Source organism: Mesoplodon densirostris, chromosome 18 (genome assembly GCF_025265405.1).
Source record: "Mesoplodon densirostris isolate mMesDen1 chromosome 18, mMesDen1 primary haplotype, whole genome shotgun sequence".
In the NCBI taxonomy this organism is placed as follows: domain Eukaryota; kingdom Metazoa; phylum Chordata; class Mammalia; order Artiodactyla; family Ziphiidae; genus Mesoplodon; species Mesoplodon densirostris.
The window spans coordinates 27,556,373-27,573,289 of record NC_082678.1 but is presented as its reverse complement, the minus strand read 5'-3'; the positions used below and the strand labels follow the sequence as shown (position 1 = coordinate 27,573,289).

The 16,917-nt window shown below is 37.9% G+C and overlaps 1 protein-coding gene across 1 annotated transcript in view; it reads right to left on the bottom strand.

The window, feature by feature from the left end:
- LOC132479148 (uncharacterized) overlaps positions 1–16,917 on the bottom strand; it is a 138,673-nt gene that overhangs the window by 50,361 nt on the left and 71,395 nt on the right. Inside the window, 7 exon segments of the mRNA XM_060082728.1 lie at positions 1,436–1,554; positions 8,621–8,695; positions 9,244–9,315; positions 15,493–15,573; positions 15,984–16,180; positions 16,289–16,558; positions 16,662–16,701. Of these exon segments, the coding sequence (XP_059938711.1) occupies positions 1,436–1,554; positions 8,621–8,695; positions 9,244–9,315; positions 15,493–15,573; positions 15,984–16,180; positions 16,289–16,558; positions 16,662–16,701 (854 nt within the window).

Sequence of the window (16,917 nt, the reverse complement as noted above, 5' to 3'; positions counted from 1 at the left end):
CCCTGGCTCTTTGCTAAAATTTGGGCAGGGAGCTCGGGTATAAGTTAAGAGATTTGCCAGATTGTATGCCCATGTGGAATGTTCAACAAATCGATGGAATAATACTTGAGGCCCTAAAATGTAGACGGGAAAAAGCAACTTCTGTCAGATGGCTACTTTGCTTTCAATTCATTTTACTTCTAATATTTCCAGCTCTACTTGGGGAACCATCCAAATCTTCTGACTGTGTGAAGGTAATGTGTACCATTGTGTAGCTGGGCTTGTCTCCCAAAAGGATTAAAAGTATTTTTGGTGAGGGTCAAAGGAGGAGGGAAGGGTCATGAGAAAGGAGGAGCAGAGGCTAGCAGAGAGCCCCAAACTGGGGACAGGAGATCGGGGCCCTAGGGTCATAGCACTTAACACTGCTGATCTTGTTTTTCCTCACCTGTAAAAGGAGATTAAAAATGCTTTTTCTGCCCACTTCTGGGGGAGAAGGGAATAATATAATTAGTAAAAAAAATGTTTGGGGGAGTTCCCAGGTGGTCTAGTGGTTAGGACCCAGCACTTTCCCTGCTGTGGCCCGGGTTCAATCCCTGCTGGGGGAACTAAGATCCCACCAGCTTGGTGGCCAAAGGAAAAAAAAAAAAACTGTGTTGAAAAATCAGCAATATTGTCTTTATATAAGTGGCAAAGTGTTATTATTTATGATGTGCTCTAGATCACTGAAAGAGACCTGTATTCAAGCTACCTGGGCATGAAAGCACATTTTGGAAGTCATCAAGTTAGTGCCCATAAATCTAATATATAGAAAAATCGTTGAAAGCCCCTGAGTGTTTTGTGGATAGAAAAACTTGCGATTCAGAGCAAGTTCAGAGCTGGACAGTCAAAGAAATAACTAGCTCTCCCATGCATTAGAAGGGCTTGGTAGCAGCTTCTGGTTATGGAACCAGAAACTCTCAGGCTCCAGATAGGACATAAAACAGCATCACTTGCACTCTTTATAAAATTGCAGAAACAAACCAAATAAACAAAAATATATTTACACCTGTCTTATAAGACAAAGGGTACTTGAGACCTAATGTATATAAAATCAGTTTACAAACTGTGATGTACTATGTGAATAAGTTGTCATTTGCAGAGAGGGCAGCATAGGATATGTGGCCATTAATGTGAATTCCCTTCCCCCTTCCATTCCTTTCTCTGGTTCCTTTACATATGCAGATCAGTTACATTATGAAGCTAATAATGTAACTGAGCTCTTCTTAGCTTAATAATGTAACCAAGAATCTGATTTTTAGCAAGGGGGTAATTCTTAGAAATTTAGGGAGCTGGAACTCTAAATGAATGTATTAAAATAATGTAATTACATCATTAGTTTTAAAATGTACCATCCTTGATTAAAAATAAAAAATTAAATTAAAAATTAAAAATGTATTATCCCGCAATTGAGACTCACCACAACGTGTGACGTCCCTCAGGCGTGCACTGTCACAACGCAGCTTGACTGTCTCACAGACAACCTCAATAGTATTTTTAAATTGGCAGAGGCAGCAGGCCCTACGGCTGGGTAAGATCCTATAAATGGAAACACAGGTAATTAAATTCGTGGTAAAAGAGTTACCTGAGTAGGTAGAAGAGGTAGGCCAAGGCCACCACAGACCAGTGCAAAAAGGAGTTCTTGGGGCATATGGACTATAGAACTGGATAGGGGCCTGTTGCCCAATTGCTGCCCTTGACTGTGGGAAATAAATATAGAGGAGGAGAGAGGTGCCCAACAGAAGGATTAGGATGGCAGTAGGTATGATATGCCTAGAAAAAAGAGAATAGCGATTAGAATTGGGTGACATTGATCTGTCGTTTAATTCAGAAGTATCTCCTTCCAACCCGAAAGACTCACTTTGGGTTGAGAGTACACAGGAAGAAGGCAGACTTCTAAGAAGAGTATGAAGAAGACCGCACATTCTGGAGTCACTTTCTCAGTTCCTATTTGTGAGGAGTAATATATTAGAAATTATTCTAGTAATAAAAAAGCATCATGTGGCTAAACAATAACAGAGATCGCATTGACCAAATCTGGACAAAAGGAACATTCCAAAGAATAACATTATCATTATAATAAGGTATAACGTAGTTAATTGAAAAAAAAGCACATGAGTTCATAATGATACTCCAAATGAAAAGTGGGGGAGCTCTTCTTTATAGAATAATGTCAGCTAATAAATGCAAAAGGAAGGATAGAATTAGGAAAGTGTTATTTTGCAACTATCAATGTAATAATCGATTCAGACAAGGATTATCATTGATGCACAGTTGGGTGAAGAGTTGTTTGAAAGTAGGATCTTCACTGATCCCAAGGATCACCCCACATATTATTTATCAATTACCAAGGGGAAAAATAACTTTACAATGGAGAGATATGGAATAGACCACCTTAACCAAGTGATCAAACTTAGCACTGGGCCACCTCAAGTGATGAAGTATGAAGAATACATCACCTATATAGTATTCTTCCCCAAAATGTTTACTTCGAATCTAATGAGGAAACAGAAAAATACAGGTTGTGGGGCAATTTACAAGACAACTGGCTTAGACTCTTCAAAAAAGCCAATGTCATAAAAGACCAAAAAAAAAAAATAGTAGGGAAAAATTCTAGATTAACGGAAACACAGACATGACATGCAATGCCTAATCTTTAATTGGATCCTGTATCAAAACAAAACAGACTTAAAGAATGTTATTGGCTTCTGGCCAAGATGAAGTACAAGGGCCAACTTAACCTCCCACCTGAAACAAGGAAAAAATCAGATGGAACATAATGAAACAACAGTTTTCAAGAAACTGAACCTCAGGCAATACATTTCAGTGATTCCCGAGGAGATGGGAAATAAATGAAGTGATCCCTATAATTGCCCTTACTTCTCTGAGAGAGTATCCACGTCATGGTACAGGGAAGAGAAGTCCAGACAGAGACTAGTGGGCTCCCTGACAGACAAAATGGAGATAAGGGTCTGGGAAAACCAAGGTAACTAGAGTTCACAAAGCAGAGTATCAGAGAGAAAAGAAGTGCACAGACAAAGAACTCTGGAGATATGCAGAGGGATCTCTTGAGAATTCAACAAAGTATGGGTCAATACATTTGTGTGAGGAATAACTTGATGCCAGGAAAAGAACCACATGAAAGGATTAATAAGAAGAACAACTGGATATCACACAGGGTTGTAGGAATAGTACCTGTTCCTACAAGTCAGACTGGAAAACCTCATGATACTCAGAAAGGACTTGTCTCAGTAGTTGCAAATAATGAGCTCCAGACTAAAGGCTACTTGGACTCCTACCCAACGAACCTTAAAAGCTAGACCTAAAAGAATACAATTGTTTTGAGTAACCTAATTTCACCCAAAACAAAGCCCAGGCATTTTACAGGAATATAAATATACATAGCACACAATAAACTAAAACTCACAATATCTGGGATCATATGAAAAATTGCATGCAAGCATGCAAAGAAGTAGGAAAATATGACCCATACTGAGGAGAAAAGGCAATCAATCAACAATAACCCATAATCTATACAGATGTTAGAATTGGCAGAAAAGAACTTTTAAAAGGTTATTATACATGAAGAAAAGTTGTTATAACTGTATTTCATATGTTAAAACACCCAGACTAAACACTGAAAATGTTAAGTGTAGGCATGGAAAATGTAAAACAGACCTAAATTGAGCTTCTAGAGATTAAAAACAATGTCTAAATGAAAAAGATATTGCAGGAGGTTAAAGGCTAATTAGACACGGCAGAAGGTCAGTGAACATTAAGGCATAGCAACAGAAACTATCCAAAATGAAACAAAAGGAGTAACAAAACAACAACAAAATGAATAGAGCCTCAGTGACTTGTGCAACAACTTCAAGTGGCCTAATACATGTGTACTTAGAGTCCATGAAGGAGAGGAGAAATATAAAAATTTGAAGAAATAATAGCCAAAATTTTTCCAAATTGGTAAACACTATAAACCCTCAAAGTCAAGAAGACCAATGAACTTTCAGCAGAAGAAACATGGACAAAACTACACCAAGGCACAAAAAATAATCGAATTGCTCAAAACCAGCAATAAAGAGAAGAATTTAAAAGGAGCCAGAGGAAAAAATTATACACTACATGCAGAGGAACAAAGATAACAATGACAGCAGAATTCATGCTTGAAAAATCGTAAACGAGAACTCAGTGGAATAACATCTTTAAAGTAGTGAATTGAATTCTATCAAGCTAGAATTTTATACCCACATCTGTCAAAACAAAAGCAAAATAAAGACTATCTCAGACAAACAGAAGCTGAAAGAATTCATTACTGGTAGACTTTCACAATAAGAAATGTTAAAAGAAGTATTTTTAAGCAGAAGGAAAATGACACCAGATTGGAATATGGATCTACATAAAAGATTAAGAATACTGGATACATACAACAATGAAGACCCAATTCAACCAAAAATAAATAAACAAATTAAGAAAAGAAGGGAAAAATCATATAATCACTGCAATAGATGCAGGAAAAGAATGAAAACATCTAACATACATTCCTGATTAAAGAAAAAAAAACAGCCCTCAGTAGACTAGGAATGGAAGGAGACTTCCTCAACTTGATAAATGACTTCTACAAAAAACCTAACATCATACTTAATGGTGAAGGACAAAGTACTTTCTCACCAGGATCAGGAACAAGGCAAGGATATCTGCTCTCATTGCTTCTATTTGACATGGCACTGAAGGTTCTAGCCAGTGCAATAGGGCAACAAAAAGAAAAGACACATTCAGAATGGAAAGGAAGAAGTAAAACTATCTTTATTTGCAGATAACATGATTATGTCGAAAACCTGATAGAAGCTACGAAAATGCTACTGGAACTAATAAATGAGTCTATCAAGTTTGCAGGGTACAAGATCAACATACAAAAAGATGAATTTGTCTCAACAAACAATCAGAGATCAAAGTTTTAAAATGCTACTTATAAAAGAATCCAACATATAAAATACTTAGAATAAATCTGACAAAAGACTTGCACACTGAAAACTGTAAAATGTTGCCGGGGGAAATTAAGAAAGACCTAAATAAATGGAGAGATATAAAGTATTCATGGATCAGAAGATTCAATATTGTTGAGACATCAATTCTCCCCAAATCGATTTATACATCAAAAACCCCAGTAGGCTTTTCTATAGACATTGACAAGCCAATTCTAAAATTCATATGGAAATAAAATTTAGAATAACTAAAACAACTTTGCGAAAGAACAAAGTTGAAGAACTAACAGTAACTGATTTCAAGGATTATGAAGCTACACCTTCAAGACATTGTGATAGTAGTGTAAAGATAGACAAAAAGACCAAAGGAACAGAATACAAAGTTCTGAAGTAGAGAGATGTGGAGAACTGACTTTCAGGTTCAAAGGCATTTCAGTGGAGAAATGATAGTCTTTTCAACAAATGACGCTGGAACAACTGAATATCCAGGTGCAAAAAGAAAAAAAAAAAATGAACTTGATCTAAACCATATACAGAAGTGAACTCAAATTGGTTCAAAGATCTAAATGTAAAACATAAAACTATAAAACGTCTAGAACAAAACAGGTGAAAAATTTTATGACCTTGAGTTTGGCAAGATTTCTTAGATACAACACCAAAAGCATAATGCATAAAAGAAAAAAATAGATAAATTAGACACCATCGAAATTAAGAATTTCTGCCCTGCAAAAGACACTCCTGAGTGAACGAAAAGATGAGTCACAGAATGGGAGAAAATACCTAGCAACTTACCTATTGGATAAAGGACTAATTTCCAGAATATAGAAAGAACTCTCAAAACTCCAGAAAAATATAGCTAAAAGATTCAAAGATATACAGATGGAAAATAAGCATATGAAAAGATGTTTGACATGATTAATCATTAGGGATGCTACAGTGAGATACAACTACACACCTATTAAACTACCTAAAATTAAAAATACTGAGCATAGCAAATGTTGGCCGCAACGTGAAGAAAATGCAGCTCTCGTACACTGCTGGTAGAGATGTAAAATGATCAAACCACTATGGAAAATGGGTATTTTTTAAAAACTTAAACATACACTTACCAATGATGCAGCCATTCTACAGGCAGGCATTTACCCAGGAGAAATGGAAGTAGACATCCATACAAGACTTGTACACAAATATTCATAGCAACTTTATCTGTAATAGACAAAGACTCAAACAACTCAAATGTCCATCAATGGTCAATACATAAATGGTGGTACATCCATATAAAGGAATGCTATTCAGCAATAAACAGAAATGAATTACTGATATATACAACAATATGGATGAAGATTAAAATAATCATGCTGGGTTAGAAGCCAGTTAGAAAAAAGTATACACTGTATGATTCCATTTACATAAAATTCTAGAAAATGCAAACAGAAAGCAGATCAATGGTTGCATGGCGATTGGGAAGTGCAAGGAACGATGGGAAGGAAGAATTACAAAGAGACATTAAGAAACTTTCTGAGGTGATGGACATTTTGAGTTTCGTGATGTCTTCATGGTGTGTATGTATGTGTGTGTGTGAACACAGATTATTGCATGTCAATTATACCTCAAAAAGCTGTTAAAAGAAATGATATTAGATAAGAGAGACAATTGGGGAAATTTGAATAGCAACACTTTATTAGGTAATATGATTGTGTAGGAATTTAATTTCTTCAATACTGTGTATTAACAGTATCGTGGTTACACAGGGAAATAGTTTTTAATATCCAGAGAGGAGGGCATCTAGCTGACAAGAGAGGGATCGCAATTGTGGCAGATGGTGTGGGACACTGAGGAAGATGAGGCTAGAGCAGTGACCAATGCGTGACGGCACAGTGAAGACAGTCATTTGTCAGGTGACCTGACAAAGACGGTTGGAAGAGACTGCTAAATGCAGGGCCGTTTCCGCATACTAATCTCACGCAATCCCCTCAACTAGCCTTGGCGTAACAAAAAGTTTCTATTAGCTTGCCATATTGGAGGGGGGATGGCACAATTTAAGGTGCAGTAGGTTGTGTAATAAACTGTCACAATAGGGTCCTACAGAAATAGTTTTTTAAACCGCAAAAAAATAAAACTTGACCCTTCCCTCACAACGTATATGAAAATTAACTTAAAATGAATCATAGACCTAAATGTAGCTATACAACGTCTGGAAGAAAACGTAGGAGAAAATCTTTGTGATTTGGGGTTAGACAGTGGGGTCTCAGAGAAAGATTTCTTAGATTAAGACACAAAAAAGCAGAAAGCATTTAAGAAAAATTGCTAAGGGACTTCCCTGGTGGTTAAGACTCCAAGTTCCCAATGCTGGGGGCCCGGGTTCGATCCCTGGTCAGGGATCTAGGTCCCACATGCATGCCTCAACTATGAGTTCGCATGCCAGATCTAAGAAGCCCATGAGCCGCAACTAAGGGGCCCATCTGCTGCAACTAAGACCCAGCACAACCAAATAAATTAATTAAATAAATATGAAAAATTAAGAAAAATTGCTAAATTAGAGTTCATCAAAAATTTAACACTTCTAGCTTTCAGAGACACTTTAATATAATGAAGATAAGTCACAATCTGGGAGAAGATATTTACTAAACACATATCTGAGAGCAAGGACTTTTTCCGTTGCTTTTTATATAAAGCACTCTTAATTCTCAATATAAATATCCAATTAAAAAATGGATTTGAACAGACACTTCATTTAAAAGGATATTTGCACATGAATAGACACTCAACATCATCAGCTATTACAGAAATGCAAAATGTGGCAAAACCCACGAGATTCATCTACACACCTACTAGAAAGGCGAAAATGTTTTTAAAAAACACATATAAGGATCAGGTGAAGATGTAGAGCATCTGCAACTCTCATAGACTGCTTGTGGGAAAGCAACATGGCACAGGCACTTTAGAAAACGGTTCAGCAGTTTCTTAAAAAGTTCAATAGGCACTTAGCATATGATGAAGCAATCCCACCCTGAGGTATTTTACCCCAAATAAATGAAAACATATGCTCACACAAGACATATATTCACACACACATGTGAGTGTTTTCAGAGGCTTTGTTCATAATAGCCAAAAAACAAGAAGAAACTCAAATGTGCATCGAACGATGAATGCGTAAACAAACTGTGTATCCACACAACTAGAATACTGCTCAGCGCTCAAAAGGAATGAGCTACTGACAGGTGCAACAAACCAGATGAATCTCCAAAGAGACTGGCTAAGTGAAAGAAGCCAAAAACAAAAAGCTACATACCACATGATTTCATTTATCAAATATTCTGGAAAAGGCAACATTATACGGACAAAAATCAGATTGGTGGTTGCCAGGGGCTGGTAGTGACAGGAGGATGCATTGACTACAGAGGGACATGGGGGGTCTTTTGGGAGTGCAGAAGTTTTCTTTACCTCAAATGTGGTGGTGGCTACAGAACTATACGTTTGTCAAAACACATCACACTGTATATTTAAAAAGAGTGAATTTTGTTAAACGAAAATTATACATAAATAAACCTGACTTAAGAAGATAATCAAACAAACCTAAAAGTACAATTGAGTGAAAATCAATGTAAGAAAAATCAACTTACAGTGTTTCCAATTCAAGGGTCATCATGAGGATGCTTTCCATTGCGGTAAGTGACACTTGTGCTGTTCCCATGTCTCTGAAGGAGAAGCCCAAACATGCATGATATAAAACCCAAAGACAAAATTTCTAAACTGAAGAAGATACTTAACATGTGATTACTTCCACTTTGGCTTCTTACTTGCCATAGATGATAATGCCAAAGAGCTCTTTTGGAAGAAATTTAAATTTGCATCATCAAATTAATGACCTTGGTGCTGAACAGTACAATCATTTTCTATGATCCTCACTTCTCATTTTCAATTGCATCTACCTCTTTTGATCACTCTTTTTTTTAAAAAAAATAATGTACCCCTTATTCCTTTTTGCTTTCTTGGATAAATACTATTCCTATATGCATCTTCATGTTCCATATCTATATGTGTTCTTCAACACTGTTCTCATCCTCTGCTGGCTCTCTTACCCATATATATTCTTTCTTAATCCTTTTCTTTGCCAATAACTCTTATTTTCAATAACCCAGTTAAAATCTAAATTATGACTGTTTAGCCAAAGTACTCAAGTTTTGACGAAAGTAAAAAGGAGCAGAAATTATCTCATGAGCCATGAAACTCTTACAATACTTACAAAGAGTTTAATGCTGGCACTTTAAAAAGACAAGAATCTTCAACTGTTGGCAAAGGATTACGATTGAGAATTCTGAAAAATGGAATGGAATTAAAATTATCTGCATTTTCAATTACTTCCATGAAAGTTTATATTCATTTTTTTTGGTATGGAACTTGAAGGTTAAAAAAATTATTTTCTGTCTTTACCTATAAATCACCGTTAGAATCTGTAAAACACTCTTTCACTGGGAACTACCCAGGTCTCTAGATGACAAAGTGGAGAAGAGAAACAAACAAACAAACAATAAAATAGAAAAAAAGTGGCTAGCAAAGAAAAAATATGCCAAAGTACTTTTCACGTTAAAAACCCTCGAAGTGACTATGCTGGTAGGAAGCCCTTGCTCTGTAAAAAAAGTACTATTTCTAGTGTCCTCCATAATTCAAGGTGTTTTTCTTTCATCTCTACAAAGTTTGAAAAATTTCATGATTTAAACTACCCAGCTAAAGAGAAAAATAAGGCTAATTCCTTGGTTCTGGAGCCAAAGAAGAGAGAAATCCAAGAGGAACTGGTGAAAGCCATACTCCCATCACATAGTCCCGTGTGTATTCTTGTGCCATAGCTTTTGTTACTGTGTATGTAATCAACTGTTTATTTGTCACTCTCCTAGATTGTCAGCAACTTGAGAGCAGAGACCACACTTTATTGTCATTATTATTCCTGTGCCTGACATAGTGCCTAGTATTTACTAGGCATTTAATAAATGTTTGCTGAATAAATAAATAACATTTTGTTTATATATCAATAAAATAAACAAATTAATTTTGGGGAACAAAATTTTATTCCAAAATGTTGGAATAGATTTTCTTCATAGTTCTTTCTTTCTTCCTTTTTTTTCCCCTTAGTTCTTTAAAACAAATAAGGGGGAAAAAAAAACAGAAAAGAAACAGGAAGAAAGAAGAGAATAGCTGACTTAAGGTTAACTCTACTCAAGAATTATTAGTGTACTTTTGCAGAATATTATAAAGATAATTATCAAAACTAATATCTTTTGGGTTGCCATGCATATGTGATCAGCATTTAACATTTCATCCTCACAGTAACCTTATGTGATATATATATTACACAATTGTACAAATGAGGAAACTGAGGCACAGAGAAGTTACATAACTTGTCTTAAGTCATCAAGCTCGTAAGAAGCAGAGCTGGAATTTGAACTCAGTTCTGACTCTAAAGCCTGTGTTTAACCTGAATGAAAAAAAAAGGGTTGTTTTTTTTTGAAACATCTGTTACTTTAACCTTAATTTTGACAGCACTAAATATAGAAATACCTTTTCAAACTTCATCTACCCATCTGGGAAAGCCTCTATGAGAATTATATTTTCTCTTTTTATTTATTTATTTATTTATTTCTCTTTTTATTTATTTTTTCCTTAATCATCTCTTGTGATAAATATTTAATTAGCCTATGGCCATTGAGACTTTATAGATTTTTTTAAAAAGTTGCAGGAAAATCAGTAAAAATGATGGAGGAAGGACATCTGAAAATTCATCCCTGCATAGAAGCAACAATAACAACAACAACAAAACTGGCAAAAATGGTCAGAATCAACTTCTTCTGAACTCTGGACATTTAACCAACATGCTGGCAGTAAATGGGGGAGCAATTTATTCAAGGAAAACAAATTAATTTCTGTAAGAACAATGAGATCTGTGTTGCTTTAACTTGCCCTCGACCTTTGGTCTCCATGCCAGTGGTAGCCTTGAAAAACAGCCCACATCCCTGGTACCAGAACGAGCAGCATGGACTGAGAGGTCCTTCAAAGCCTCATTCCCAAAGAACTGTCATTGTTTTACATGTCTGGTGGTCCCCTGGAAGACCTCACTTGAAAGGCTTGCCTTTGACCTGACTGAGGGCTGTCTAGTGAGAAAAGCCTCTGCTCAGGTGGCATTTCTGGAAAACATTTTCAAGCAAATATTTTAACATGGCGGTGGCATGAGGCAATGGATAACAGTTTGGGGCAAAAAACAACCCAACCGCAAAGCTTTAAAAGAAAAGCTGAGGAATGAGGTGTGCACAGACACTTTGAAATATTCCAATGTATTCCTGGGAAACTGGAAGACCACAAGACATATTCCTGGGCATCTAGGAGAATAACTGTTAGCATTAATAAATGAGTTCAGCAAGGTTGTAGGATATAAGATCAATATTATTTTTACACACCAGCAATGAGTAATCGAAAAATGGAATTTGGAAAACAATTCCATGTGGAACAGCATCAAAACAAATATAGGGCTTCCCTGGTGGCACAGTGGTTGAGAGTCCGCCTGCCGATGCAGGGGACACAGGTTCGTGCCCTGGTCTGGGAAGATCCCACATGCCGCGGAGCGGCTGGGCCCGTGAGCCATGGCCGCTGAGCCTGCACGTCCGGAGCCTGTGCTCCACAACGGGAGAGGCCCCAACAGTGAGAGGCCCGCGTACCGCAAAAAAAAAAAAAAAAAACAAATATAATACTTAGGGGAAAATTTTACCAAGTAAGTGCAAGATTCACACTGAAAAGTACAAAACTGTTGAAAGAAATTGAAGAAGATCTAAATAAGTATAAAGACCTGCTGGATTCATGGACTGGAAGATAATCTTATGAAAATTTCACTACTTCCCAAATCGACCTATGGTTCCATTGCAATTCCTATCAAAATCCCAGCTGACTTCTTTCCAGAAATTGCCAAGCTGTTTCTAAAATTCCTATGGCAATTCAAGGAAACAGAATAACCAAAACAATGTCGGTAAAGAACAAAGTGGGAGGACTCACACATCCTGGTTTCAAAACTCAGTTCAAAGCTACTGCAATCACAGTGTGGTACTGGAATAAGAACAGACATGTAAATCAATGGAACAGAATTGACAAGATAGCAATAAACCCTCATATTTATGGTCTATTGATTTTCAACAAGGGTGCCAAAACAATTCAACGTGGAAAGAACAGTCTTTTCAAATGATGCTGGGACAACTGTACATCCACACACAAAATAATGAAGCTTCACACCGTATATGAAAATTAACTCCAAATGGATCAAATATCCAAACGTAAGAGCTAAGACTATAAAACTCTTAGAAGAAAACACAGGAGTAAATCTTTATGACCTTGCTTTAGACAACAGTTTCTTAGATATGATACCAGAAGCACAAACAACCAAAGGAAAAATAGATGAATTGGATTTTATAAAAACTAAAAAGTTTGCGCTTCAAAGGACACTATCAAGAAAGTGAATAAACATATAGAATGGGAGAAAATACTACAGGTGGGAAGAATAAGATGCAGTGGGGAGAAGAAAAGTGTAGTAGTTGCTAGGTGTGACAATCTCAAAATTTTGAACTATTACAAATAAAACAGCCACCCTGAATCACCCCAAAGGGCAGACCCAAGTTATTTTTGCTTTTAGTGTTTATGCCTTTCTAAATCTGAGAAGCTGCCAGGATTCTAGTACATAGCAAAAAGTGAGGACAACACCCTCAAGTGTGTAAGCTTTTGTGTGTACATAGCTATGTAAAGGAAACCAATGCTAGCTGACTGGGGGAGCATTAGGGCGGCTCTGTGACCGCAGCTCAATTTGCCTTCATAGTGTGGACACACCTCCCACACTGATATTCTCAACAATGGGGTAAATAATTCAATAGGGATAAGGCTTTGATTTTCCTCTTATTCTCTCTTCGTATTTATGTTCTTGGTACGATATTGATGTACCACGGACAAGCCAGCATGTGAATGTGCTCTGTCTGCTTAAGTTATATAGCCTTTCTACATTGTAGAGTCCTTCAGTTTCTAAAATCATGGAGCTTGTATTGTTAGATCCAATGAAGTGACTAAAAGAATTTTTAAACATAAGCCATCAGTCTGGACCTGCATAGGTGAATGAAGGAGAAACACTTTACAGTCAGAGAAGAAAAGCATACTTAACATTTAGGATTATCAACCACTGCCGGTTTTCCATAGTATATTTCATTCCTGATTTTATCTGAAAGAGATATGATGACTACCACCATTCAAAAAGTGGTACTTTATTAATAAGCTCTTGGCTCATCTTTGAGGTAGATTTCGGATTTAAAATAGACTACCACACTGCTAACCACTTCACCTGATATTTCTCAATAACATAGAGGCTTCATTCAAGAAACCTACTGACTTATAATTACCTGACACCCGGTGATGAATCAAGGATTTGTGGGGCCTGAACCTCATCTACTTTGGAAATCCTAGCTAATAAAAACAGGCAAAGTTATAAATAGAAAAATCGCTAGGACCCCTCTCAAGACCTTGGAAGGGACCTATGCAAGTGAGGAGCCCTGAAGCCTAAGGTTCATTGAATTCAGGATAAATCCACCTCAGCTGGGGCCCTTTTCCAAACTTATTTAATGCAAGCAACTTATAAACACCCCAGTAATATGTCATTATAGGTAGTAAAATGATTTAACTCGAGGGTGGCATCTTCCCTTGGTGGCTTGCCTTTGGTAAGAGATGCAATACAGTTTGTATCTCACCATGGCAAATGTTTCCTAAAGCAACTTAGCTTTGTCTATTAGAAAGACTTAGTCCAAAACAAAGACTTACTATACTGTGACAGTCTTTTGAAAGTAACTGTGAATGAGTCTTCGGAGTACAGTACTAATTTATTTACAACACCAGGTAGTTCTGATTCTTTCACTACCTTTTTCTGTCATTTAAGAGGAGCGCAAATTCCAAAGGAACAAGTTGGTGCCTCTTCCATTACAAATCTTTTCTAACCTACCACCCGTTTTCTACTTCATCACCCCCCTCCCTCACCTTGTTACCCTGCTGCATAGATGCTAGAATGGCTCTCATATATGTTTTCCCATCAACATCCATATTTCTCCTTCCAGTATGAAAGCTTCTTGGGGACAAAGTCCCTGCCCTATGCGTCTTTGTATCCCCAGCACTTAGTAGAGTGTTCACAGACAGTGGGCAAGGCACTCAGTGAATGTTTTGGAATGAATTCATTAATTTTTAAACTGTGATTTATTTATTTATTTCCACAATGTATTGTCCTGTGTTGCCTACATAACTATAGTGAAACTCTGATTCTTATAAGGAACTCTTGGTGTTCTGGGATGTTTAGGAAAGGTGGTGAGTTTCAGACGTTGTACTGACGCTACTAAAACCTCCTGGGGAAGGGACCTCACGAGCCTGCTCTCCAGTGTGCTAACAGAAGAAAAACCGACCCTCGGTGCTCTCTCCCCAAGGTAGGCGTCAGCAAACTAACAAGGGAAAGGAAGGAGGCCGCTAAAGATAGGCATCTGCAGGAATTGTTAACCCAGCTCCAGACACAGCCTCAACACCTTCATTAACCCAAAATGTGGGAACTGTGTGAAACTGGATTTCTGAACCACAAGACAGGTAAGAGAGTCTTTTCCAAAGCCAGGTGTACAAGAGCTCTTTCCCTTGAGTCTAAAATCGCCTTCGGGCCACTGAACGTACCCACTATCATTTCCTTGTGCCATGAGAAATCAGAGAAGTTTTGAGCTGAAGGGGTGGAAAACCCACACTTCTTATTGAAGAGTAGTCAGCAAAGAAAACATATTGAATTAGGCCACAGCAAAGTCTTTTCTTTATATTTTTCACACTACAGCTGAACACAAACAACGTCTTTTTCCATACCTCAAAGGTTCCTATTGGCCACCGATAATTCACTTCAGCAATATATGCTTTTTTGAAAAATAATGTTCTGGGTGGCTGGGAGAGCCCTGTGGTGGGTGTTCAGGAATTCTTTCTGCTTTACCATTTAAAAGAGCTAATGATGGTTGGGGAAGCACCCACACCCACTGAACCACACCCTGCTCAACTTAGTTCTCTGCAGCTCTGTGTTGCATACATTTTAAGCAGTTAGGAACTTTGCACATGAAAAGGAATCAAAGTGAAATTCAAAAGTGGAAGTTCCTGGACCATTCTCATATTGGAGAGGCATCCGTGGGATTCCATGACAATGCTAATCTGAGTGTTTTTGTTTGGTGCCTTTAATTGACCATGCCAAAGATCAGTACTATGGAAAGCAGAGCCTTTCATATATATGAGTTAAACAAGTCTCTTGGCCTCTTTGTACCTTAGTTTCCTCATTTGAAAAAAAATAATAAATGGCTCTCAAGACATACTTTCCAGAATTCATACTGGGCTTACTTACACCCAGCTAACCAATAACTGCATGATTGTTTTTACACACAGTTGTTTACATGTATTCATCTTCTATTTCACTTACATCTTGTGTAAAAACTGCATTCCATGCCAGGCCTGAAACGTTCCAAAGCTCAGTTCTGTGAGTAAATTGCAACCAAGATTTCTACAAAAAAAGACACGAGCAAAAGAATTAGAAAAACAGATATTCTTTCAGAACATTTATCCATTGGCAATAATTCTCATTTATATATGATGAAACGTAACATCACTACTCCCTCCATACACTAAAGAAATCTCACTGTGGGAGATATTATGATTTATACTTTCATGATTATATATGTGGTGCATTAGATACAAAATACTAAATGCTCATTAAATACTTGTGTTAAGTGATCTTTATTTCTCTAGCTAGGCAGCACTATTGACAGTTTGGGCTGGATAATTCTTTGCTGTGGGAGGCTCCCCTGTACACTGTTGGATGTTTAGTAGCATCTCTGGTCTCTGTCCACTAGATGCCAGTAGCGTATACAGTTCTGACAAGCAAAACTGTCGCCAGACACTACCAAGTGTCACCTGTGTGCAAACTCACCCTGGTTGAGAACCACTGCTCTTGATCCTGGGGGATGTTGGATGCTCAGCATGATCCTGCTCTGTGCTGGAACTGTCACCTCGGGATACAATGGAGACTGAGCTACAACTTCCTTAAGGAGCTCTGGAGGCTGAGGTGGGGTCTTCTGCTGGACTGGAGAAGGTTCAACCTCTTTAGTGACCTGTGGATTTATGGGAAGTGCCAGAGCCAGAGATTTAACAGTGACCTTGTACAAGTGTGACTGCTGAGCTTCATTTACCCCATGATGAACACATGGTCAAACTACAACCTCCTTAAGTGTCTCCAAAGGCCGGGCGAGGGCCTCCTGAGGACTTGAAGTTTCTAGTTCCTCAGGGGCCTCTGAAGGCTGAGATGGAGCCTCCTGCGGAAGTGGAGGTGGTTCTACCTCCACAGTGGGCTCTGCATGCTGAGCCTGGGCCTCTGCCTGGGGTGAAAAAGATTCAACGTCCTCAGGGGTCTGTGGATGCTGAGCAGGGGCCTCTTGATGAAGTAAAGATTCAGCCTCCTCAGTGAGCTCTGGATGACGAGTTTGGGCCTCCTGCTGGGATGCAGAAATATCTCATCCTCAGCAGAAGACTCCCTGTCGTGTAGCTTTTGGGTCATGTGTTCCTTGCGTGTGGCGCTGAGAGGCCTATACATACCCCTAAGCCAAAGTGGCCGCCTTCTCCCGAAAAAGCCCTCCTAGAACACAGAAAGGGAAATATTAATTCTGCATCTCCCCTGCTTTCTCTGGCCACAGTACTTTATCCTCCTCACATCTACCTGACTCTCACTTTCCCTGAGCTTCTCTTACGCAGCAGAAATCCAAAAAAGCCCCTTGGAGGAAAACACACACTGTTAGTGTTGCATGTCACTTTTCATCTCTCTCACAATGTGTTATCTCTGCTTTCATTAGGA